This window comes from Podarcis liolepis (assembly GCF_965112155.1).
Source record: "Podarcis liolepis genome assembly, chromosome: 2".
NCBI classification, from domain to species: domain Eukaryota; kingdom Metazoa; phylum Chordata; class Lepidosauria; order Squamata; family Lacertidae; genus Podarcis; species Podarcis liolepis.
Genome location: NC_139555.1, coordinates 87,119,994 through 87,146,141, shown reverse-complemented (window position 1 = coordinate 87,146,141; position 26,148 = coordinate 87,119,994). Strand labels below are relative to the sequence as shown.

The 26,148-nt window shown below is 44.5% G+C and overlaps 2 protein-coding genes across 2 annotated transcripts in view; both read left to right on the top strand.

Annotated features, from left to right (window-relative positions):
- Nucleotides 1–4,650, top strand: part of UROC1 (urocanate hydratase 1) — a 51,750-nt gene extending 47,100 nt beyond the window's left edge. The window contains exon 20 of the mRNA XM_083492027.1: nt 4,383–4,650. Within this exon, the coding sequence (XP_083348153.1) occupies nt 4,383–4,523 (141 nt within the window). The 3' untranslated portion in view covers nt 4,524–4,650. The remainder of the gene's footprint in view (nt 1–4,382) is intronic.
- A 1,968-nt stretch (nt 4,651–6,618) lies between these two features.
- ZXDC (ZXD family zinc finger C) lies at nt 6,619–26,034 on the top strand. Its single transcript, XM_083491405.1, has 13 exons — nt 6,619–6,833; nt 7,435–8,533; nt 8,637–9,756; nt 9,957–12,053; nt 14,108–14,260; nt 15,024–15,102; nt 15,505–15,635; nt 16,198–16,368; nt 17,208–17,893; nt 18,687–18,771; nt 21,037–21,191; nt 22,564–22,665; nt 22,988–26,034. The coding sequence occupies exons 4-13, from the start codon at nt 10,796–10,798 to the stop codon at nt 23,072–23,074; spliced, it is 2,907 nt and encodes a 968-aa protein (XP_083347531.1). The 5' UTR covers nt 6,619–6,833; nt 7,435–8,533; nt 8,637–9,756; nt 9,957–10,795; the 3' UTR covers nt 23,075–26,034.
- The last annotated feature ends 114 nt before the right edge of the window (nt 26,035–26,148 follow it).

Here is a 26,148-nt window from a genome sequence, read left to right as displayed (position 1 = left end):
TTTGACTATGGCAGACCAACACGGCTACCTATCTGTAACTGGAACATTCTAAAAAACAGCCATAGTCCTGTGCAGTGAGGAATATGGCTCCCGTTTAGCTCCAGTAGCTGAAGGTTTTTCTCGTGGAGGCAGGTCAGTGTTACTGGGTCTTGGATTCTGGGTCTTTAATTTTGCAGGAGGGATTTGAGCAACTGAAAACCATCCTGCTTTAGCGGACATAGTCAATTTATCATGCAGGACTCAAAAGGGATTTGCTCTGCATGTAACTCCCTTTATCATTGCTGAAAGAGATGTGGGTATGTCGTATAGGAAGTTAATCTTTAGGCTTGAGCCACTGAGGAACACTCTTAATAAGCCTCGTTTATCAGAGGCAGATGATAAAAGCAGCAGCCTGTAAACAAAGCTTGAACTGATGCGATAACTGCGGGATTCCTCCAGGCGCTTTCCTTAAATTTGAACACTTCAAATCTGATTTTCAAACCCTTAAAGCACAGTGTTTTCCTAGCCTAATAATAATAATAATAATAATAATAATAATAATAATAATAATAATAATAATAATAATTTATTTATACCCCGCCCATCTGGCTGGGTTTCCCCAGCCACTCTGGGCGGCTTCCAACTGAATATTAAAAACAGTACAGCATCAGACATTAAAAACTTCCCTAAAGAGGGCTGCCTTCAGTTGTCTTTTAAAAGTAAAATAGTTGTTTATTGCTTTGACGTCTGATGGGCAGGCGCCACTACTGAGAAGGCCCTCTGCCTGGTTCCCTGTAACCTTACTTCTCGCAATGAGGGAACCGCCAGAAGGCCCTCGGCGCTGGATCTCAGTGTCCGGGCTGAAGGAAGGGGGTGGAGACGCTCCTTTAGGTATACAGGACCGAGGCTGTTTAGGGCTTTAAAGGTCAGCACCAACACTTTGAATTGTGCTCAGAAACGTACTGGGAGCCAATGCAGATCTCTCAGAACCGGTGTTATGTGGTCCCGGCAGCCACTCCCAGTCATCAGTCTAGCTGCCGCATTCTGGATTAATTGCAGTTTCCGGGTCACCTTCAAAGGTAGCCCCACGTAGAGCGTGTTGCAGTAGTTCAAGCGGGAGATAACTAGAGCATGCACCACTCTGGCAAGACAGTCCGCGGGCAGGTAGGGTCTTAGCCTGCATACCAGGTGGAGCTGGTAGACAGCTGCCCTGGACACAGAATTAACCTGTGCCTCCACAGACAGCTGTGAGTCCAAAATGACTCCCAGGCTGTGCACCTGGTCCTTCAGGGGCCCAGTTAGCCCATTCAGGACCAGGGAATCCCCCACACCCGCCCACCCCCTGTCCCCCAAAAACAGTACTTCTGTCTTGTCAGGATTAAACCTCAATCTGTTAGCCGCCATCCATCCTCCAACAGCCTCCAGGCACTGACACAGGACCTTCACCGCCTTCACTGGTTCTGATTTAAAGGAGAGGTAGAGCTGGGTGTCATCTGCATACTGATGAACACCCAGCCCAAACCCCCTGATGATCTCTCCCAGCGGCTTCATATAGATATTAAAAGGCATGGGGGAGAGGACGGAACCCTGAGGCACCCCACAAGTGAGAGCCCAGGGGTCTGAAGACTCATCCCCCCCCCCCACTTTCTGGACACGGCCCAGGAGAAAGGAGCGGAACCACCGTATAACAGTGCCCCCAGCTCCCAGCCCCTCTAGACTGTCCAGAAGGATGTTATGGTCGATGGTGTCAAAGGCCGCTGAGAGATCCAGCAGAACTAGGAAACAGCTCTCACCTTTGTCCCTAGCCCACTGGAGATCATCAACCAGCACGACCAAGGCAGTTTCAGTCCCATGGTGAGGCCTGAATCCCGATTGGAAGGGATCCAAATGGTCCGCATCCTCCAGGCGTGCTTGGAGTTGTTTGGCAACCACCCACTCAATCACCTTGTCCAAGAATGGTAAATTTGAGACTGGGCGATAGTTGGCCAAATTGGCTGGGTCTAAAGATGTTTTTTTAAGAAGCGGTTTAATGACCGCCTCTTTCAGCGCGTCTGGGAAGGCTCGCTCACAGAGGTGAGCATTCACCACCCCGCAGAGCCCATCGCCCAGCCCTTTCCGGCTCGCTTTTATCAGCCAGGATGGGCAAGAATCAAGGAGACAGGTGGTCGGTTTCACTTGTCCAAGCAGCCTGTCCACATCCTCGGAGGTAACAGATTGGAATTGATCCCATGTAACAGGACTAGACAGAACTCTAGCACTCTCCCACCCTGGCCCTGCTCCCATGGTGGAGTCTACCTCCTTCTGAATCTGAGCGACTTTATCTGCAAAAAACTTTGCAAAAGCATTGCAGGAGATCATGTGGCCCGTACTGGGCCCCGATGTAGCAGGTGGTTCCGCTAAATTGCGAACCACCTGAAAAAGTCTCCTGTTGCTGTTTTCTGCAGATGCAATGGAGGCGGTGAAGAAGGCCCTCTTCGCCGTCGCCATTGCCACTTGGTAGGCTCGACGTTGAGCTCTAGCCCGTGTCCGGTCTGATTCAGAATGAGTTTTCCGCCACCAGCGCTCTAACCGTCTCAACGATTGTTTCATCACCCTCAGCTCTGGGGAAAACCACAGGGCTGTCTGGGCTCCATGCAATTGGAGAGGGCGCTTCGGAGCCAAACAGTCAATAGCCCTGGTTAACTCCACATTCCAGTGGGCCACCAGGGAATCAGCTGAAAGGACATCAACATGGGATAAAACATCCCCTACAACTCTCTGGAAACCATTTGGATCCATTAACTGGCGGGGGCGGACCATCCAAATCGGTCCCACCTCCCTGCAGAGGGGAAGGGTCGCGGAGAAGTCCAGTTGCACCAGGAAGTGATCTGACCATGGCACTTCTTTTGTTTCACTTTTAGTTAATGCCAGATCACCAACATCTGTAGAGATAAAACCAAGTCTAAGGCATGTCCGTGGCTATGAGTTGGGCCAAACTTATTCAGGGACAGCCCCATGGAGGCCATGCTTTCCACGAAGTCCCGAGCGGCCCCTTGTAAGGTCGTGTCGGCATGGATGTTAAAATCCCCCAGGACAACCAAGCTAGGTGTCTCCAGGAGAACATCTGCCACGACCTGAAGCAGCTCAGGCAGGGAATCCTTGGTGCAGTGGGGAGGTCAGTACACCAATAGGAATCCTGTACTGCCCCTATTGCCCAACTTCCAGAACATGCACTCAGAGAACTGGGTCTTCCCAATAGGACGCCTGGTGCAAACTAATGACTTCCTAAAAATCACTACAACCCCCCCTCACCGCCCACATGACCTGGGTTGCTGTGCGTAAGAGAAACCTGGTGGACAAGCAGCGGCAAGGACAGGCCCATCTGCTTCATCCAACCAGGTCTCGGTCACACATGCCAGGTCAAATCCTCCATCCACAATCAGGTCATGGATGGCAGTGGTCTTATGAATCATTGACCTGGCATTGCACAGCAACACTTTCAGGTCATGTGGGTTTCCCTTGCTGATTCCAGTATCCTTCCGGTCAGGACCAGACCTGGAGGCAGGGATAGTCCTCAGACAACGACTAAACCTGCTTCCTCGGTAATGACATGGTCTGGTCTTAGCGTAACTCCTCCTCCGGCCCGTGATCACTGAGATCGGGTGTCCCAATACATTCCCTCCTGTGGAACCTGCCCCAGCCATTCTATTGGCTGAGGCCCACTCCCAGGCAGCCCTGACCCTTCCCCTTAAAAGGCAGAATACAAACTATATAATAACTTAACAGAATAATAAAAATAGAAGCACAGCAAAAAACAATAGTCCTAAAATTAAACTACTCCCCACTCTTTAAATGTGGGAAAGGCTTTATCACTGTACTCAGTCAGTTTTCGGAGTGCTTAGCTCCGTGTAACACCTCCCCATACAATGAGCAGTGATTGCTCAAGAAATGCCTGTATCTAAAATGGAACATATTACAGATCACCTTAGTATTTCCATTACATCAGAGGGAACCTTGTGAAGTGCCCTGTTGATACTGTGACTGCCTGTGGTTAGTGCTGGCCAATAAACTTGTAACTGGAACTAAAACATACCAGGTTTACTTTAAAGGGGGGGGGGGACAGCCAAGGGCAGGCATAGGCAAACTTGGCCCTCCAGATGTTTTTGGCCTACAACTCCCATGATCCCTAGCTAACAGGACCAGTGGTCAGGGATGATGGGAATAGTAGTCCCAAAACATCTGGAGGGCCGAGTTTGCCTATGCCTGGCCAAGGGGGTGAAGGAGCTAGATACTGTACTGAGAAATCAAATGTGTTAAAAATGAGAACCATTTGATTAGAAGTGTTCTCCTACGATTGACATAGCCGAGAGACAAATGACTCTTTACTTAATTTATACCCATTTATTTTTGTTCCCTATGGACAGGTTGCTAGACGCTGTTGGTCCGGCAACAACAATGCATATGAAACCATCTGCCAAGCCATGCAGAAAGACAAGAAGCTGAAGGTGACTCTTCCACATAAGGTGGTGGATGACAACATCCTGGAACAAGCCTTGAGTTGTTAACCTTATACTACATTTTTTACTCTGCCTTTTTTAAACAACAACAGGCTTTGAACAATGCCCTTCTGGTCTTCAACAAGCCTTAGTTTAGTTGGCATAATAAACACGCCTTTGAGTTTGTCTTCCAGGACAGTGGACCCTTTTTATTTTCATTTTTTGGAAACTCCAACCTACTTAACATTCAACAGTAACGGACATATTTCCATCGCATCACAGTGAATGTTTCCCAGCCAAAGAATCTATCCAGCATGAGTTGTATTGTCAAGATCTATGATTGTTTGTCAGTCTAGAAATCCAAGCACAAGAAATAAGGGCACACATCTTCCATTTCTAATGCTCTTTTAAGCAACCCATTTTTCAGGTTTGTAGTCAAAATCCAGCATTGTTATTATGAGAATATTTATGCCTGTGTGGCAGCACTTCAGCTGCTCAGGAGGGTCTGACACAGGCCCCCATTGGAAATCCATTTATTTGTTGATTTGGATACCCGATTCCTTAGCTAAATTATATACACAACAAGGGTGAAGCATTCACTTAATTGTTTGCCTGGATGATTTGCCTTCCAAGCACTATGGATGGGTGGATCAGAGTTGTCCCACAACCCATTCTTCACTCACCTCCCCTGAATTCTACAGTTTGTCCATCCCCTTTCTTATATCCCTATCTGTCTATCAGGGATGTGAGAACTCACCATCACCACCACATTGCATTCCTTGTCATCCTGTCTCATAGCATCATTCATCTCCTCTGCAACATCATCTCCAGCCATAAAAAAGGAAAGAACATGCCACCATTTTGCACCACAGTTTGCAAATGGCCTACAGAAGAGTTGGTGCCTTTTGGTGCTGCACAATGCCACAGCTTTGATGGGGTTGTGGCTGCGAGCTGGAATGGAGGCAGGAATGGGCCTCGGCTGCTGGTGGTCAAGATCTTTTCAGGCTGACAGAGCTGCAGTGATGAATCACACTCGGTGCTGATATATCCAAAGTGAAAATTGCTCACAGTTGTATCTCTTAGGTCACAAAAGCTACTTCTCCATTCAGAACATTCCTGACTAGATGCTAGATCACACACACACACAGTGATATATTATCTTCATGTGCTTTTGATTTTGGAATTTGCCGATAAATTTAAAAGCTCCCAGTTCTATTGGAGCTTACCCACACCCAGTTTGCATGCAGACAATGCCAAATATTTCAACATCTCACTTAAAAACTTTTGGCCATAGATTGTAAAGCCAGATATTTAGCTTCATCAGTAACATCAGAGAAGGGAGGGCTCCTTCCTTGTTGGATTATTATTATTATTATTACTATTATTATTATGTTAGTCGAAGCCCAAGATCCAGTAACCAGAGCCTGGTACAACAGACAAACAGTCAGAATTAAAGAACAGCATGCCTCTGAGCACATTCTGAGCCTAGGAATCTGTTTTCAGTACAAGAACTGATCAGTACAAGAACCCGATTAGCTTTCTTCGTTTCCGCAACCTAGGTGAGGAAAGACACTTTTCTGTTGCTATTTCAATGTGCTAATAATGAGATGTAAATAATCATCCCCCCCAAAGAGTAATGTAATTATTAATTGTTAATCTAGAATAGTTAACCATCAACAAAAACAGTTTAACTAAATAGCTCAAACTGCTTTTTATAAAGTACCGTATTTTTCGCCCCATAGGGCGCACCGGCCCATAAGGCGCACCTAGTTTTTTTGGGGGGGGGGGATAAAGAAAAAAATGAAGCCCGAGCTTCCCCCAACCCCAGCCCCCAGAACAGGCTGCTCTCCGCAAGCCGTGGGAGCCCTCCAGCGGCTTGCGCAGAGCTACCCAAAGCCCCAGTGTGACTGCTCAGCGCGCCGGGGCTTCAGGATAAGAGGCAGCTCTGCGCAAGCCGGGGGAGCCCGGCGGGAACTCCCACGGGCTCCCAAGGCTTGCGGATAGCTTCCTGAAGCCTGGAGAGCGAGAGGGGTCAGTGCGCACCGACCCCTCTCGCTCTCCAGGCTTCAGCGAGAGCCTGCATTCGCCCCATAGGACGCACACACATTTCCCCTTCATTTTTGGAGGGGGAAAGTGCGTCCTATAGGGCGAAAAATACAGTTGTAATACATGAAAAGTGGCTGAACCATGGGTTTAATTACTGAATGCAGCATAGATACTGGGTAAATTGGGGTCTCCATTTCTGCCATACTTGCTCATGGAATCACCTTGGTTAAAATTATGTAGAAAACACACTCTGTTTGCACCTAAAGTAATTGCTTCCAATAAATGATTCTGTGAACAGGAACTGCTCCATTTGATTTCCCCTCTTGTGCAGGAGTGGGGTAGAAGCATAGCTGTCAAGTGTCCCTTATTTGAAGGGACAGTCCCTTATTCCAGCGCCATGTCCCGCTGCTGTCCCTTATTGATGGATGTCCCTTAAATGATGTCCCTTAAATTTCAAAGGAAACAGCTCCTCTCCCTCCCTCCCTGCCAGCTAGGGAGGAGGGAGGCTCCAACTGTGTTGCTTGGCTGTGTTGCCACCCAATAAGAAGTATAAGAACGACTGGGGGGTGGAGCTTGCATGCCTTGTGTGTGGCTAGTTAATGCAAGCTGAGGGTTTTTTTTAATGCTGGACGCCATTTTGTTGCACGTGATGCTGCAAACTTTGCAATGCAAATCCAGACCGGGGAGCCATCTTAAGTTCAGGCTGCATAGGTCTTGTAGTGCATGTGATTCAGATTCTATTCAGCTGAACCTCTGGTTACAAAGTTGGTTGGACAGTGTTCTTGAAGCTACCAGCATGAGTTTGACCAGACTGCAGGAGGACAGGAAGACTGGAGTGCCTGGAACAGGTGAGGCTGCAGGTCCCTTATTTTGGCTGCTGGTCCCTTATTTTCAAGGCTGCTGGTCCCTTATTTTCAAATCTGTAAGTTGACAGCTATGGGTAGAAGAGGCTGAACTAGATGACTTTTGGTTCCTTCATAACTGCGATTCATTGCAAGGTTTTTTCCTCCTTCCATGGTTTTGTACCAGTGGAATGCAGTTCAATTTAAGCTGTCAATGAATCGTATCTCACTGAATAGCCCAAGCGAGCTCTACAATAGAGACTTAAAGACACCCTGTTCCCAATAATGGGTTGTTCCTTTTTAAAAAGACGCTTATAAAGATTTTATATAACTATAAAGACAATATTTTGACAAGACATAATAGAGTAAACATGTTTGTGGCCAATATTCTTCATATGAATTTGGATACACTAAAACTGCACCAACAAAGCAAACTGTGTAAATAACTTTTCTGGGTACGGATATATTCATTATAAAGGCAGATAAATTAATGAGCAGAAATGGGGTTGTGTATATATGTTGATACTGCAAATTGTTTCTCCACAAACTAAAATATCAAACCAAGATCATATGGTGGCATGGTTTGTTACGACATCCGAATCAGGCCTTTAAGTCTCTTAATTTAACAAATTACAGCACTGAATACAATGACAGATGATCCATTGTGACGAGGCCAGATTAATGTTTGAGTTTACCATGTTATAATATGCAGGTCCATCATGAAGCATATGGAATTCCAACAGAAAATGCTCAGCATCACTTAGCTTTTCCTCATGGCGGTTTTAGATACTCTTTATGCTTAGCAGTTGCTTGGATTAGCAAAGTTGTGGCTAGGAACGTGCAAATGTGTCAGTTATGGTTTCTCATTTTTCCAGTCTTAATTTCAGTTCTCCACATTCCCACATCAGTTTGCAGATTTTCTTTTAAGAGTCTTCATGAATATTATTCAGCATTATAGGGCAAATTTGCAAGCAATTTTCACCAGTGAATATTTGGGTACTATGTTCACTAATATATCTGAGGTCCTTCTTTGTGTGCCCTCTCCATGGGAGGTGCAGAGGCTGGCAACACAAGATTGGGCCTTTTCAGTGGTGGCTCCCTGCGTGTGGAATGCTTCCCCCAGGGAGGCATGTGTAGTTTCACCTTCATCTGTTTTTAGGTGCTAAAGGTTTATTTTTACCTGGGCTTTTGGCCCTTAATTTGAAGGGTGGCACTTTTTTAGTGGAGTGGGATCTGTAAGACCTGCCTTTTATCTATATAGCTGTGTTTTTAGATTTTTATTGGATGCTTTTAGCTGGCTTCCAGGTTGCTTTGGGACACTTTTTGAAAAAAGTGACTAACAAATGATAGACAGATGAATTTTTTGAACCCCATACCTAGTATATGAATTTTTGTACTCATTAATTCATTGCAGAATTCAGAAATGTTTGAATCTTGAAGGATGGCTGAGTGTTCGGTTCACACACCATTTCAGGAAGTGCCAATTTAGCAGAGAAACCTTTAAATGTGAACTGAATTGAATTTCTCTCCACTGCCCCGGTGCAGGGGAAAGGGACTTGATTGTGCCACATTCATATTGTAGCAGGTGGATGAAATACCCTAGCAATACAGAAAGGGGGCAGTTTCAGAAAGCTTTAGAAATAATGCAGTTGGCTAAGCATGAGGAGATTGTCCATTTCATAACAAAGATGTGTTGTGATTATTTTTTTAAAAGTTCAAAAAATCACAATGGGTGTGTCAAAAGTTAGGACCAACATGCAATTTTTTCCCAAGGTGGTATAGCACCACCTGCTGCTTAAATGATATTGTAGCAATTCCAGTTGTGGATATTTTGGGTGCAGTATTTTTTATTTTTGGAGAGTAGTAATTTGGAGAGAGAGGAAGGCTTTTAAAGGGTGCTCCCCACTTACACGATTTTCACTGTGTGTAGGGTGCTTGAACCCGTGTAAAGTGGGGAGTCATCTGTACATAGTGGGAATACATCATGTTTCTTTACAACTTATGTATTGTATTGTTATGAGTTGTTGGGGATAGGCTGTATGCTTCAGCCCCCTTCTAATTCCTGGATACAGATGGATTCAATTCATTGAATAGCTAGACTAGCTTCCTGGGGAGCTAAAGACCCTCTAAGTGTGGGCCATTAAGGTAACAAAGGAAGTAGTTCTGTGCCAGAAAACAAATGGGTTTGTTTTCCCTCAGCTCGCTGGTAGTTCACAAGATAAAGGCCAGAGTGGAGAGTTGAGTTATGTGAGCTAGAAGCTGCTAAGCTGGGGGACAGAGCTATGCCTTATTTCTGCTTGAATCCAAGGCTGTGGCTATGGGAGAAGCAAGAGTCTCTTGGAGTGTTAATGATGTGAACCTCTCCATCCCAGGCTCAGGTTGTATATATGTGTAAATAAACCATATATCCTAAAGTCAAAATAAAAAAATTCCTTCCAGTAGCACCTTAAAGACCAACTAAGTTAGTTCTTGGTATGAGCTTTCGTGTGCATGCACACGAAAGCTCATACCAAGAACTAACTTAGTTGGTCTTTAAGGTGCTACTGGAAGGAATTTTTTTATTTTGACTATGGCAGACCAACACGGCTACCTATCTACAACATATATCCTAAAGACATCACAATCTTGGCAGGCCCTCACTGCAAGGAAACCTGAACCCCCGGGGATGTGCCTTGAACCCCTGGGATTTTGCACTGCTTGGAGATTGCGGTGGCGGGTAACAGTATCTTTAGTTGCTTTTTGCACGGTTTTTTAAACCTGCTTTTGTTGCTTTCACTGGTATGATTTAAATCACCTTAAGGTGTATGTGAAAGGCAATTCCCAAATAAAGTAATAAATAAATGTAAACAAGAAGGATCCAATCTAGGTGTAAGCCTCTTTCAACAGAGGAGGTGGAAACCTTGTTATTTCTGACACTTAGGTTCGTCCTGCACATGAGAAGCAGGACGTGGATGGCTTTAAAAGAGGATTAGGCAACTTCATGGAGGAGAGGGGCTATCAATAGCTCCACGATGGCTATAGCCCTGCCTCCACAGTCGAAAGCAGCAATATTTCTGAATTCCAGTTGCTGGAGAGGGAAGAGGGCTCTTGCGCGTCAACCCTGCTTGCAGGTTTCCCACGGGCATCCGATTGGCCACTGTGAGAACAGGGTTTTAAGCCGGGATGGGCCACTGGCCTCATCCAAGACGACTGCTCTAATTTTTGCATACCCTTTCCCCCGACTTCTCTCCAATTTCCCAATTCCGCTCCGCGAGGCGCACCTTCCTGCGCTATTGTACACTCCACACAGCAATCCCATGTCCGGGTTTTCCACCCAGCCGCGTTAGCTCCGGATCCCCTCTCTGAGCTGTTGTCTCTCTCTCGCTGAGCGATCCGCATTCCGGGTTTCTCCGCCCGCCCCGCCGGCCCCGCCCCGCGGCTCCGGTTTCAGCCGCTGCTACAGGGACCCCCAAGATGGAAACGCAGGGGCTGCCTGCCGCGGTGGAGGCGGCCCGGCCCGAGCCCGGCACCCAGCAACATGGCGGCAGCGGCGCCGCGGCCGTTGGAGAGGGGGCTTCTTCCTCAGGGCCCGCCCGCCGACCCCCGCAGCCGCGGGACTCTGGGGCGGGAGCGGCAGCGGGAGCCTGGGGCCTGGACGTGACATTCCCGGTGCTGCTGCTCCTGGAGGGCAAGAAGCCGCCGGAACCGCCTCAGCAGCAACAACCGCCGCCGCCATTGCCGCCTCCTCCCCCTCTTCCTCCGCCGCCCGCCCCTCAGCAACCTCCGCAGGGGCCTTCCGCGAGCAGCGCCTTGGCCCTGCCGCCCGCGGGCCCCGGGCAGCCGCACGACAGCGACGCTCTGCTGCTGGTGCTCAACTTGGTGCGGGGCGGAGCCTCCGGAAGCCCCTCGCAGGAACCCGCCGCCACCACGACGACGCAGCAGCCGCCGCCTCCGCGAGAGGAGAAGCCCGGCGACGGCGGGGGGGAAGGTGCACTCGAGGCCGAGGCTTCCGGGCCCGTACCTGAGGGGAGCGGACAGGCGGCGGCAGAGGACGACGACCCCGGCGCCGCCGGCTCCTCGTTCTCGGGCACGCTCACCATCAACAACCAAAGCCTGCTGGTGCGCTTCGAGAACGGGCTGCTCAGCCTCGGCGGGCCCGCGCAGCCGCCTCCACCTCCCGCGCCGCTCCTTCCTCCTCCTCAGGCGCTGCGCTCCTCAGGCGCTGCCGACGAGGCCTCGGCAGGAGGCCCGTCTCGGACTCCCGCGCCTTATTCTTGCCCCGAGCCCCGCTGCGAAGAGGTCTTCTCCCGCAAGCAGCTGCTGCGACTACACCGCCTGTCCGCGCACGGAGGCGGCGGCGGCGCTGCTGTTACGGCGCAGGATGGCGGAGGAGGAGCGGGAGAAGAAGCGGCGTCGGGGGGCTCCGGGCGGGCGGCGCGGCCCTTCTCCTGCCCGGTCCCCGGCTGCTCTTGGGCCTTCGCCACGGCCTACAAGCTGCGGCGCCACCTGCACTCGCACGACAAGCTGCGGCCTTTCGCCTGCTCGGCGCCCGGCTGCTCGAAGCGCTTCACCACCATTTACAACCTGCGGGCGCACGGCCGGGCCCACGAGCAGGAGGCGACGCACAAGTGCGAGGCGTGCGGGCAGCGCTTCCCCAGCGCCGCCCGCCTCGGCGCTCACCAGCGGAGGAGCCACCTGGAGCCCGACCGGCCTTACCGCTGCGAGTATCCAGGTAAGCAGCCGGCAGCTCTGACTCTCCCTCTTCTTATTTTTACAAAGGTCAACAAGTCTCGGCCTTTCGGACTTTGATAAGAGCCCCGCCTCAAAATCCGTTTGGATTTGTATATAGGCAGCACCCCCGGATTGCTGGCTGCATCGATTGCACGTTTAAAGCGCACGAATTCCATCAGAGAATCCTTGGAAACCAGCTTCCAGTTACCAGTTCCAGCACCCTCAACAAACTGCGGTTCTCATTATACTTTGGGGAGAAGTAGTGCACTTTAAATGTGCAATGTGGATTTGTTTTGCACAGTGGAAAAAGCGGAAGAGAGTTGAGTTGTAATCTCAGTAGCCACTTGCAGTACTAATCTCTTTAAGTAAAAAATATTTTGCCCTGCACTTTTCATTAGGTGTTTTCGTCACCTTGTGGGATAGACTAGAGATAGTGATAAGACCGGAAATGACTCGTTGAGCTTTGCAGGTAAGTGAGGGTTTGAACATCCACAATGCTGTAGGGTCATTCCATATCAAATGATTCATTTTTTTTTAACCTCATGTCATCCAGTTTTCTTAATATTTTGTACACTTTAAAATTTTTTTAAATGTTAGAAATAAGTTTGTTTTGATCATTCAACAAGTGTACAAAATATTAAGAAAATTGGGTGAGGTAAAAAAATTGGATCACTTGATATGGAATCACCCAGTAGTGGGGTTCAATATAAGTGCACTGTAATATTTAGACTTGTGCATAACTTTCACCATTCTGTTTCCAAGAGGAAATCACAGAAGGCCTTCATCTGCTGTTTTCTGCATTTGGTACTCTTGAGATAATCTACTTTAGATGAGCTATTATGTACATTGTCTCTGTACATTTGAATGCTTACCATGCTGGAATGCTACAGTATTAGATGTGGAGAATAAAGGTAAAGGTACCCCTGCCCGTACGGGCCAGTCGTGTCCGACTCTAGGGTTGTGCGCCCATCTCACTTAAGAGGCCGGGGGCCAGCGCTGTCCGCAGACACTTCCGGGTCACGTGGCCAGCGTGACAAGCTGCATCTGGCGAGCCAGCGCAGCACACGGAAACGCCGTTTACCTTCCCGTTAGTAAGCGATCCCTATTTATCTACTTGCACCCGGGGGTGCTTTCGAACTGCTAGGTTGGCAGGCGCTGGGACCGAGCAACGGGAACGCACCCGACGATCGGCAAGTCCTAGGCCAGGGGTCTGCAACCTGCGGCTCCGGAGCCGCATGTGGCTCTTTTACACCTTTGCCGCGGCTCCGGGGCGGATACTAGCGAGGGGAGGAGGTGCATTGTGCGCCCCGACACTCCCCACTGTGGCGGGCGCTGTACTGGCTGTGATGTCGCATGGGGGCGGTGCGTGCGTTAGTCACGCACCGTCCCAACGTCACTTTCCCGCCCGCTGTCAGATCAGAGGACAGCGGCGCGCATGCTTTAAATGTCACAATGGTTTTGCGGCTCCCAGGTGTTTTTTTTTCTTCGGAAACGGGTCCAAGTGGCTCTTTTTGTCTTAAAGGTTGCAGACCCCTGTCCTAGGCGCTGAGGTTTTATCCACAGCGCCACCCGCATCCTTTGATGTGGAGAATAAAGGTTAGCAAAACGGCAAGAACATTTGCACTCCAGTTTAGAAGAAAGGGAAATTGCAGAGTGATGTATAAGAATGGCAGCGTGCTAGTGAAAAGGAGATGCAAAAAACTAACTTCAGCTGTGACATTATACTGCAGTACATTGCAGTATTGGAAATAAACTTAGTCCAAAGCAATTTCCCAGAAAGGTCTTCATAGTTTAATGAGGTATGTATGTATGTATGTATTTACTGTTATTTAATGGGGTTGTAGACCACTTTTTAGGCAATTCCCCCCATAGTACTTAGAAGTGATATGTCAACATAATATACACAGTAAGATACACCATTAAAACAATTTAAATGCTATTATTATTATCATGAACTTTTCTAGATCATGGTAATAATAATATTCTAGTTCACGGTAATAACCAGTTGTTTTATTTTCCACTAAAGCAGAGTTTGGTTCTTCCTTCTTTCTCTAGGTTGTGAGAGGACCTTCATAACAGTGAGTGCATTATTTTCTCATAATCGAATCCACTTCAGGGAACAAGAACTGTTCTCCTGCTCCTTCCCCGGCTGCAACAAGCAGTATGACAAAGCCTGCCGACTGAAAATCCACATGAGAAGTCACACAGGTGTGAAGCTAGGGCATTTAGTTAAAGTTGATTTGTCATTAATAGATAAACTGGTTATGTTGAATTGAAATGTGTCCTTGATTCTTAGATGGAGTTGTGGTACTAAGGAATAAACACAGTTTTGTGTGGGGGTTTCCCTCCCCCAATCTATTTGATTTACTTGAATCCTGGTGGTGTTCTGTGTCCTTGGGTGCACTGCTAGCTTGCTATCTTAAGTAGAAGTTAACTTAGGCTTAAGCTCAGGTTTGCTGGTTTTATTTAAGTGAGTGGGAGGTGGAAGCAAATAGAACTTAATGTTTAACTGATTGATACAAGTAAGGCATCCTTGGATTTGGTAAACTTGAAATAATATTTTCAGATTTATAGGGAGAGTGTCCTTTAAACAACTGTGCATATTGCTTGCCTGGGGTCAGCAGCATTTTGAGCAATGTAAGATATATGCATGACTTGCTCTGAATCTTCTGGCGTTAAAGAACCAATAGCTATTTAACTCGAGAGGAATCGGGCAGAAGGGTCATTGGATGGGTGAGAATGTTTCTTCTATTTATTTTAAAATTTAATGAACTGGTTTTAGCTAAGGTTCTCAAAGTAGCTCATAAGCTGCACAAAACAGAACAATTAAACCAGTAGTAAACATAAAATTATTAGACTTCCTGAATAACATGTGAGTGTGAGCAGTTGTGGGGGTTTTTTTATCAGAAATGTCTGGTAATTGCATTCGTTGTTTTTTTTTAAAAAAAAATTTGCTTTTGCTTTCCTCCAGGTGAAAGACCTTTCATCTGTGACTTTGAAGGTTGTGGCTGGTCTTTCACTAGCATGTCCAAGCTGTTAAGGCACAAAAGGTAAATTACCTTACTGTACATGGCTGTTCAGAGGTCCTCAAAGAGCTTGCACTTTAAACATTTACATTGGGGGAAATAACAAATCGGGAGGGTACGCAAAGGGAAAGAGATGAATACAAGAAGATAAATAAGCTTTGCTTCCCATGGGAAAGGCATATGCATTTTATCTGGAAGATTATTTTTGGTGCTGTTGGGCCCCAGCCAGCATGGCCCCTCTGGCTGGGGTTGAGTTGTTGTCTAAAACAGCTGAAGGGTACCAGATTGTGGAATTCTGGTTTAAGTGTTCCAGGTACAGTATAGCAATATGCACATGTTCAGCTAAAATGATTAGGATCCAACCTATAATCATTGATGCCTGTGCCCTTAGCATTTTATATTGAATTTATTTAATTCTTATTGTAGGAAACATGAAGATGACAGAAGGTTTACATGTTCTGTAGAAGGCTGTGGAAAATCCTTCACAAGAGCCGAACACTTGAAAGGCCATAGTATAACTCATCTTGGCACAAAGCCATTCGAATGCCCAGTAGAAGGTATTATTTGTATATGTGCTCTTGTATGCTTGTGTTTATCTCCTTTGTTCCTAGTCATGCAGAGAGGGTTAAATGAAGATGGCAGCTGCTCTATGCATCAGATTTGAATTGTTGCTGAATCATACAATGAGGAGAAAAGCACATTCATAGCACAGCATGGATAGGAGAAACCCTTTAGTGTTTTCCTCTCCACAACTACTTTTTAAAAAGGTGTTTTTGGTTTTGTTCTGGCACTTTTGGATACCCTATACATGCTTGTTTGTGACATTTTAAGTTTTCCACACTAACAGCCTATGTCTGATGAGAAGTAATTCCCATATTGGAGTTTATTCCCAAGTACTGTAGTGAGTATAGGATTGCAGTCTAAATGGATTTTCCATATTATATTACTTTGTATTAATAACATTTCCACATTTTTTATGACAACACATACAAAAAAATCATGACATAATTTTGTGGAATGGGAATCCTGATAATTGCCTTTGGCATCCAAATGAAAAGAGGATATAATTTAAAAATGTAAATTAAGGGACAGTATCTAAACTTTGATATCTTATTTCAGGTTGTTGTGCAAAGTTCTCTGCACGTAGTAGTCTGTATATTCACTCCAAAAAACACCTTCAGGATGTGGACTCACTGAAGACGCGTTGCCCTGTATCCAGCTGTAATAAATTGTTCACTTCCAAGCATAGTATGAAAACACACATGGTCAAGCAACACAATTTTAGTGCAGGTATGACCCATTGACTGACTGCTTGGCAATATGTCAAGGCTGGTATATGTTGTATCTAAAACATAATCTATTTATTTTTGGTATTGAAACACTGGTTATTTTAGAAAGCCCAATAAGTTGTGGTTTCAAATGCTTTTCTCCTAAGTCCTTGCCATTTAATTACTATGGGGTGTTGTATCCTTTTAAAAGGAGGACATTAATTTATAATAGTATTTCCTAACTTATAGCAGGAGCAGTGACTGAGTGATACTGGTGTCAACTTGTGGTTTTCTCAGACATTGATCTCATGCTTCCAGACACTTTATGATCAATTCCATATAACTACAGTAGTGGCTTGTTTGCCACTGAAAATTGCTTCTGTATGATAGAAGCTCTACGTGGTTGTGAGAACTGCATGAATTTGTTTCTTATGTGGTTTAGCCAAACTGAGTGGTAAGTAATGGTGCCAGAATCTGGGGAAATGCAGCGTGTACCTCTCAGTCTGCATAACATACAGGAAACTGATTCAAGCCATTCTCATAGTATGTGGCACCCTGACCACATGAAAATGACATTGAACAGCAGCCATGCCACTGCGTGTGCACATCAGGGAGGCAGGGTTTGAAAATGATCCGAAAGGACAGACTAGAATAGTGACATGCAGAAATAGGCTCCTAGCTAACATTGGCTTCTGCGAGGAGAGAAGGATGTTGGCTGGAGTGATTTAGACAGCAGGATGTTTGGAGGAATGGCAGGGCAGCCAAGTTGGAAGTAGAGGCAGCAGGTGGGGTTTATAGTTGGCCTTTGATTCCCATGTTCCATGGGCACGGTAGTACTAACATGCTAAATCTTTGTTTCAGATCTCTTAAATCAGATGGAAACTATCGGTTCCCTCACGCCTAGCAGCGAACTTGCCAGTTCAGGACAAAGTGACCTCAGCAATGTAGACCTTGTGTCCCTTTTTTCCAGTGTTTCTGGGAACACCTCTGGAATTTCAACAGACATGGCTCTGATAAACTCTGGAATTCTCACAATAGATGTTGCTTCCGTTGGCTCCACGCTTGGGGGCAATCTTTCTGTTGGTAGCAGTTCTCTTGGTCAGACAGTTGACCCACTGATTTTAGTGGCTAGCAGTGACATTCCACACAGCCTGGACAGCTCTCTTCTGCTGGGAACCACTGCCACAGTTTTACAGCAAAGCACTTTAAATTTGGATGATGTACAGACTGTGAATGCAGAAGCCTTAGGCTCCCTAGCATCGTTGTCCACAAGGAGTTCCAGTCAAGACCTGCATGGTTTGACTTCCAGTAATAACCTGTCAGTAGACACAGCCACTTTAACCCCTTCAAGCAGCCTTGGTGGAAATAATGCATCTGAATTACTGGCTCCAAGTAAAGCAGAGCAAACTTTACTTCCTAGCCTGGATGTTGTGGGACAGCAAGAAGGCAGTAAAGTGGTGACTCAGTTTGTGTTCTCCAACCCTCCAGGAAGTTACAGTGCACAGAAAGAAACTGATCTGAGCACGGTGACTGGCAGCTCCTTTCTGGTATGCAGTAGCTCTCAATAACTGTAGTTTTCATTAGTATCTTAGCTTTGAGGATATTATATTGCCGTATATGAGCCATCCTTTCTACCAGATCAAATGGGTTTGTGGAATGTCTGCCACGAACGAAGTCGTCGTATGTTTTGTACAACGTAAGTGGTATAAGTTGTGGTTGCCTGTGAAAGTATTACACCCAGTTACACATTCGGAGGAAAGTTTGCTTTTTGTTTTCCCAGCTGGAGCTTAGTGCTATTAACCTCTTTTCCCAAGTTGTTGTAAGTACTCAAAAGTGAGTGATGGTTGACTTTGGAACTGACTAAATAAAAAGGAGTGCCCTGTTTGCTGCTTATAGAACAAGGAAAATGGAATGCAGTATCTTGAAGAGTTCCTTCTCTTCTGATCCTTGTCTTAATATTATTATTATTATTATCCCACATGCAGCAAAAACAGGATTTCTGAGTGGTAGTTGAATTAAACACTTGCGTTAGTTTGAGGAAGACAGAGGACCATAGTCTTGAGCTGTATTTCCAAAACGTGTTTCGGTGGTAGTCTTCTTAATGCAGTACTTCCAATCCCCTGCAAGTCAGATAAGTGGGTGACCTCAATATTGAATTTCCCTATGCTTGCATCACTATCCCATTAAACTGTTAAGCTGATTAGCATAGAAAAAGTTCAGACCATGCAGGGAGACTTCTAGGGATCTATTCAGTGATGTTTAGAAAAGCATATTGTCTAAAATGTGAACCTAAGAATCCTGTTGTATTGATGACATGCATAAACCTCCTTCTCTCATTAGGAGAGTGGTGGGTCTGCAAGAACAGATTATCGAGCCATTCAGCTTGCCAAGAAAAGAAAACAGAAAGAAAATGGGAATGACATAGGTGAGTATATAATTGTTCCAGCACAGGATGCCATTTACCAAGTGAAATTGTTTTGAAGACTTGTGTGTGTGCCTGGTACAAGCCATCATAGATTACTAAGGTAGTATCATGGTTAGTTTGGGGCTATTTGCGTGAATAGAGCCTCACTTCTTAGAAGACTTGCTCAAATTGGGGTAATTTTGCCATGTTCTAGTAGTGGGTATTCTCTACAACACCCATGGATGATAGAACACTGAAGTACAATGAAATATTGCTTAATGAAGCTCTTTCCCTGTTTCTTAAATGTTTGCTTTTGTATGAAATGGTAATTGTAAAATACCCTTATCACCCAATCCTAACCATGTTTACTAATCCTTCCTTGGGCATGTACACATTGATTATAATCATATCTGCTCTGACCTTGATGCTGTGCTTAAAGGAGTTTCTCTTGCTTTGTCTAGGACACAGAGTGGTCCAGTTTTGTTGGATTGGTTTTTTCAGTTATTGTGACTTAAGGATGTAAACATGGTGTTAAGAGAAATTTGGTCATACTCTTGTGTGCTCAGTCCATGCTGTTCATTAGTAATTATATTTGGAGAAGTGAAGTAACTGGGTTGGTCTAGGAGGTAATTAATGTATTTGAAGAGGGTTTGTTCCCACCACCTTTGAAGTGGACAATGGTGAAACTGCTCCTTAAGATGGAGACCTTAAGGTCTGGTGAATCATCCTAACTATTGTTCCTCCTGCTGCTCCAGAAAAGGCGAGGAACTACATCAACAGCTTTTATAGTTCATCTTCCAGTGGTTGGTCACTCTTTCAGTTTAAGTCTTTGCCTCACCTGAGACAGAGGTGTACTTGCCGGTACCTTTATCTCTCTGGATTCTTGGCCTTAGCCCCTTCTACCGTTACACCTATGTGTTTGTGGTCCAGTTTCTCTTGGACGCATCTTTGTCACTAGAGGCCCAAGTTGCTTCAGTCACATGGAATGCCTTTCACCATTTTAAATAAATGCAACTTACTTGCGCATAGTTAGGAATTCAGAGCTATTTATTATATGACAATGAGCAGAGAGATAAAAACACAGTTGACTTGCCCTCCTTGCTTCCAGTACTTATCTGAAATTAATTTTTCACTAGTAGGAAAAAGAGAAATTGTTGTCGTCCTCCCATCCCCCAGTAAAAGCTTGCTGTATGTATACATGCCAGATTGATTTTTGATGAGGCATAAGCCTGTATTACCTATTCCCCTATTTAATGGCTCATCTAAAGCCTGTAATGTGATATTGGGCTGGATGACCAATTTTCTGACTGTATAAAGAGGGAGACCTTCCAGCATGTCTGGCCTCCTTATTTGGTGCACCTTACAACCTGACTTTTTATGTTTATAGGAAGATTGATATATAAAGTGTGTGTAATCTCATGTACCTGAGAAAGTGTTGCAACTTAGTCTCACCATTCACCATGCTTTGATCAGGACTAGTTCTTTAGTTCTTTTGTGAGTGAATGAACTGGTGATCCTTCAGAAACTATAGCTCACTGAAAGGGAGGTAACTTTCTCCAATTTCCCACTGTTGTTCCCGAGGTTCCCTCACTGTTTTGGAGTATATGGGGGATAGAGACTGGTTCCTGAAGATGGCATTGGAGGACACCCCCTTTTCCCCCCTATGAGGCAGTGTTAGAAACTGAGATATGAAAGCTAGGAGCTAAATGGCACCTTAAACCTAGGTTACAGTCACTAGAATGGAATGTCTAGGCACACTCTTTTATAACAAGAATACAAAGCTGAAAAAGAAAGAACTGCAGCCAAAATACTATGTTCATTTTTCACATGATCTAGTTCTTTCCGTGCCCACCCCCCTAATATTCTTACGAGAATCTCTTCTCCAGTCTTCAGAGAGTAGCTGGAAGTGGGGAGGCAGAAAAAAGTCCTCCTTTCCTTCCACTCTGCAATTTTAATCTTAAAAATTAGGTGCAGTGCTGCACCCATAGCTCAGAAACTGCTTGCATTAATGAAATTCCCTGTCGCAAAATGCACCCAGAACAATGGGCGTGTCGAACACTGCTGTGCGGTACAGGATTCTGTGAGCTGAGTTCCACTAATGGGATATCAGGATTCAGCTCCATGTTTTTATATGCCATGTGTAGTATTACCTACCACCTACTTTCTTTGGTGAGAAGCATGTATTGTTATATTAAAAGCTTTTTTGAAATACATTCTTTAGAAGTGCATATGTTGAATTCCTTGGAACATGACTTTGTATTACACACGTCAATTACTTTATTTCAGGAAGCCCTAACTCTGGCATAAGAAAAGGCAAAAGTGATAAAGTTAGTTCTTCTAACCATGGGAATCGGTCATGCAATAGTGTTTTGCCAAATGGAAACCTAACAGTAAGAGATTCCTCAGCTGGCACACAGTTTGTTCAAATCCAGCTACTTCAGGTAAGAATTCACTACCTGACTTTATTTACACACTTCATTTTTAAATTAATGTATTTAGAAATGTACACTGTACATCTACTTTTATGCAACTGGTAAGTGGTTCTTGGTGTGCATGATGATCCATTATATAGTTCAGATGCAACATCCCTGGAGGGCATTTACAAAATAACTTGCAAACTATCCCAACTTGTTTTTAGGAGGTAATTTAATTGTTTGATTTTATACCAATGTTATATATTTGATGTTAGCCGCCCTGAGCCCAGTCTTGGCCGGGGAAGGCGGGATACAAATAAAAGTTGTTGTTGTTGTTGTTATTCTCAACCTTTCAGTTCTCTTCTCTACCCATCACATGATATCCCCTTCCCTCGCTTGTTTACTGAAAACGAAAACTGTTGAAATATATATATGTGAAATGGATTGGGAATATGTTAAAACAAAACAGTAAACGGGCAGCAACACATTCAAACAAACAGCTGGTGGTAAAGTCAGGGTGGAGGGGCGAAGATGAGCTGGTATACAGTAGACTGGCAGGTGTCCCAGGTGAAGTGACCCCTTTGTCTAAAACAAGTGTAACCAATTTGCAAATGGTGATGAATAAAAACAGGTTTGATGTGCTCTGGAGGGTTGGGCCCTTTGGAACAGCATAGGAAGTGGTGGTGTAGGGAGGGGGAGGTACCTGAAGATTCCCTTTATTCTTGTTCTGCTGTCTGAAAGCTCCACTGGGTCAAAAAGCCTTCCTTTAGCAAAGGGATACCATTTAGATCAGTACTTGGTTGTATGAAGTACTCTCTTGTTTTTGCATTTAGTATATGCAGAGGATGGTGTCCATGGAACAATAAGCTAGATGAATATTACCTTTTAATAACTGTCTGCTTATAGTAAATAAAGTAACTAAGTACAGTGGTATTTTGGAAGTAGAACGGAATCCGTTCCGGAAATCTGTTTGACTTCCAAAACGTTTGGAAACCAAGGTGTGACTTCCAATTGGTTGCAGGAAGCTCCTGCAGTCAATTGGAAGCCATGAAAGCCACATCAGATGTTCAGGTTCCAAAGAACGTTCGTAAACCGGAACACTCTCTTCCAAGTTTGTGCTATTAGGGAGCCAAAACATTTGAGTCACGAGGCGTTCGTCAGCCAAGGTATGACTGTAAATATTTTCCATTCCATAATTGGGTGGCAGCATGATTTATATATTTAAATATTTCATAGAAATGATTAAGATTTCTACTTTCAGGATGGAGAGCCTTAAAAATGCATAGCTAATTAGACATGTTGCCACTTCCAAATGTTTCTATATGTTTATAGCAGAAGATTAGGTTGCCATTGGGATTTTTCTGTGGCTAGAAACTGATCTTGTCTCATTTCTCTTTAGGATGATTCCCCAGGAGAGGGAGATTTGCCATTTCAGCTCAGTTCTCAGTCATCGTCTTCACATTCTCAGCTGACAGTAGACTTGCCTGTTCATATCCTTCAGGTACAACCCCTTTTGTGTTTTAAAGTTGGACACCAACACAAATTCCGGTTGCCCTGCGTGATACAAATCGATAGCTGCTATAAGTTTTTAAAAGATGCCTTTTCGGTATGCTGTTTTTGCTTGTTTAAAATTTGATGGATAAATGGTAAAAGACTGAAAGCAGGCCGTAGAAGAGTATGATTTTCTTTAATCATCCATTGTGTGTGATCTTCCCAGAGATGGAATTTGGAAGCTTATTACATCAGCCATATGTATCTGTGAAACTTGGAAATTGGAATGCCTATATCACTTTGTGAAATTTTTTTTCTGTGCTTTTGTACAGGAGCCACACAACTCTACCGAAGAGGATGCTAGTTCTGATAATTCTCAGTTTACAGGAAGCACCATTAACCTACAAGACCTTGAATGATTGTGCTGTGGACAGAAACATTCAAGTACAGCATCTTGAGAAGTAGAAACTTGTTCCTACTTCTGAAGGAAAAAAATAGGAGTGGGCACACATCAGTGCTACTTCGTGGCTTGATGGTTATCGTGCAATGGAAACCTGTTCAGTAAATTTTATTTGATAAGGCTTTGGAGATCTTGGTATGTTCTGTCTTGTGGTCAGAAAAATGTGATTATGGAAGCATTATTTAGATTATGCAGTGGATGTTTTGAAACCCTATCTTAGAATGGACATGCTGTGATTGTACTCCATACTGTTGTCTTCAAGGACAGTGCTGCAATATTAACAGTTACACTTGGCAGTGTAAAACCCATACACATAATTAGTGCCCCTAGTTGAATATTGGACTTGGCAGTTAAGGCCATTGAAGTGTTTATTATCGGACTGTTTTCTCTGATGGCATTGAATATAATTTTAAGGAAATAATTGCAGAATGATAATACAGTTCTTGGGGGTAGCAGAAGTTGAACCATATAGTTCCTTGCTCCTTCCATCCCTGATATGGTGCAGTATACACTTTCTACCTTTTAGGAGGCTGCCTAGCAGATGCTAATTCTTACCCCTTGAATATGTTTACAGTAATACAAAACAGTATTGCCAATTCCTGTGAAGTTGCCACTTTCAGTATGTATAGCCCAGTCCCATGCATATTTTCTTGGAAATAAATTTATTCCCAAGTTAATGTGCATAGGATTGCATTCTTGGTCCATGTGCCATTTACACAGACTATATACTTGAGCAAAGAGCTTCCAGCTAGTGTCATAGGATTTGAGATGCAGGTGAGTTACTTGACCCAGAAGGAAAGTGCATATTTAATTTGAATAGGAACCTGCCTTTTTTACTTTAATTGATAGGAAAACAGTTCTGTACACTTTTAAAAAGCAAATGTCAAGATTTCAGTTGAGCATAGAATATAAGAACTTGGTGTTCCAACAACAAACATCAAGGCTGGAATTTTAAACATACTTTTTTCATGATGTGCCACAAGGATGTAAAATTATATATATGTATCTATATATAGGACTTTGTTAAAAAGCAGCGTGTGTATGTATGAATTTTTATTCCTGCAGTGTGAGCGTGCATATGCAGTTCTATTTTTTACAAAGTATGATATCCTGCAGATGAACACATGTGATCTGACCTTGTGTATATTTATTTGAAGTCATGGAATGCACTAATAAGAGGGTAGCTAGCTAAAAAGCATGAGTGGTGGTGGTAAGAAACAGAGTTCCCCAGATTGGACCCTTCTCCAGGCCCATATGCCTCTGAAGCTCATGCACAATTTGGAATGGACTAATTCTGCAGCCACCCAGACTTACCTGGCAACAATGGCAATGAGGTGAGCTGGTCCAAGGGCCTCTGATGGTAGCATTCTGGATACCAGGATTTCTGTCCTCCTTTCAGAAGATTTTCCTGGTACATCCCTAATACCTGGGGATGTGTTGCTTCGACCTATCCTTACTCCATAGCATGTAATCGAGAGCACAACTTGACTAGAATGGCCCTGGAAATGATTTTCTGCTACTATTGGACCATGCACCACTTCAATAAGCTCATTCCAAATTAAGATTGAGAGGGGGCTTGCCCATAAGTAATTAGAAATGTACTGATTCCTGTGCCTTTTTACTTACTTTCCCTGAAATTGCAAAGGCATTTTTATACTGATTATACATCACTTCAGATTTAATTTATGGGTATTTAAAAAAAAATCTTAACTACTTTATTTCTTAATTGTCAGTGGTGTAACTTACCTGATTACCGCCTTGCCCTGGTATACTAAGTTCACTAAATGAAGAACTATAGTTAATTTTTGTTTCCTTTAGATCAGAATGGGGAACCATGTGGCCAAATACTGCCCTGCCTGCCTGCCTCTTTCTCTGGCCCTTGGGACTGGCTCTAGGCCACATTCCTCGCCACCCCTCCTTGAGTCTTCGCATGGCTGGAATGTATCCTTGAATTCTGACAATGCCTCTTGCTTGCCCGGGTGGATGACTGAGAGGAGCAGGCTGTATTCAGCTAAGTTTTACTCCAAGAAGCAGCACTGACATTAATAACCTTAAGTCATGTCATGTCTATTAATTTCAGTGAATCTGCTATGAGTGTGTGGAAACTGGCTTTGTGTACAAAGGTGAAATGAATATTCATTCCCCCCTTTTGCCTCTGATTCCACTCATGGCTGGCAGGTGGCACTTAGCAGCTTGCCCAGAAGAGACTATGGTTTTCCACCACTGCCTTAGATGAACCGAGTGAAGAAACTGCTAACTCATTCAACCTTTTTTTTATATCACTAAAGTTCAGTTTAACAGAAACCAAAACTCTGAGTGGTCTGCAGATGTATGACTTTGCTTAAGAGAGTATTGGAGGCTTGCACCCAACCCCCCCAAAAAGTCACCTCAAATTCTTTATTCTGTGGGGTTGGTTCATACACTTCATTTTGGCAGTGATCCTCAGAGGTAACTTGGGCTGCTCTGTGATGAGGCCTTTTCATCTCCTGTTCTTTCTACTCCCTCACCCCTTTCTTGAACAAGAAGAATTCCTCTACAGCTTTTTACATAGAGTGCCTGGTAAACAGTTACCTTTGATGCAGGGAGGGTGGGGACAGCACACCCATTCATTTACTGCTGAAAGGATCACAGCCTAGGTAAGAGTATGGACTGGGCCCATCAAAACATGGTGCTTCTGTTTTGCAGAGTTATGAATTAGTCACATGTGGGTTGTTTTTTCCCTGAGACTTGTAAACATGTCTACTTTTTAAAAATCATTTACTTGGCTTTGTAAATTCCTACAATGGAATTTGTAGTAAACATTGAAGGGTAAGGGCTTAAAGGTCAACATCCGATTTATTCTGCCTAAGTCCATTGCTGGCAGTGGACATCTAAAGAACTGGTGAGACAAAGAGACTAATAAAAAAAACCTAATGTCCAGTTTCTCCATTTCAGTTGTTTTTTGTTGTTTCCACTCAGGATGCTGCTTAACTGCAAGAGAAGCAAAGTTGTAGACACCTTTCTAATTTTGGAGACTTGAAATCTCTGAATAGC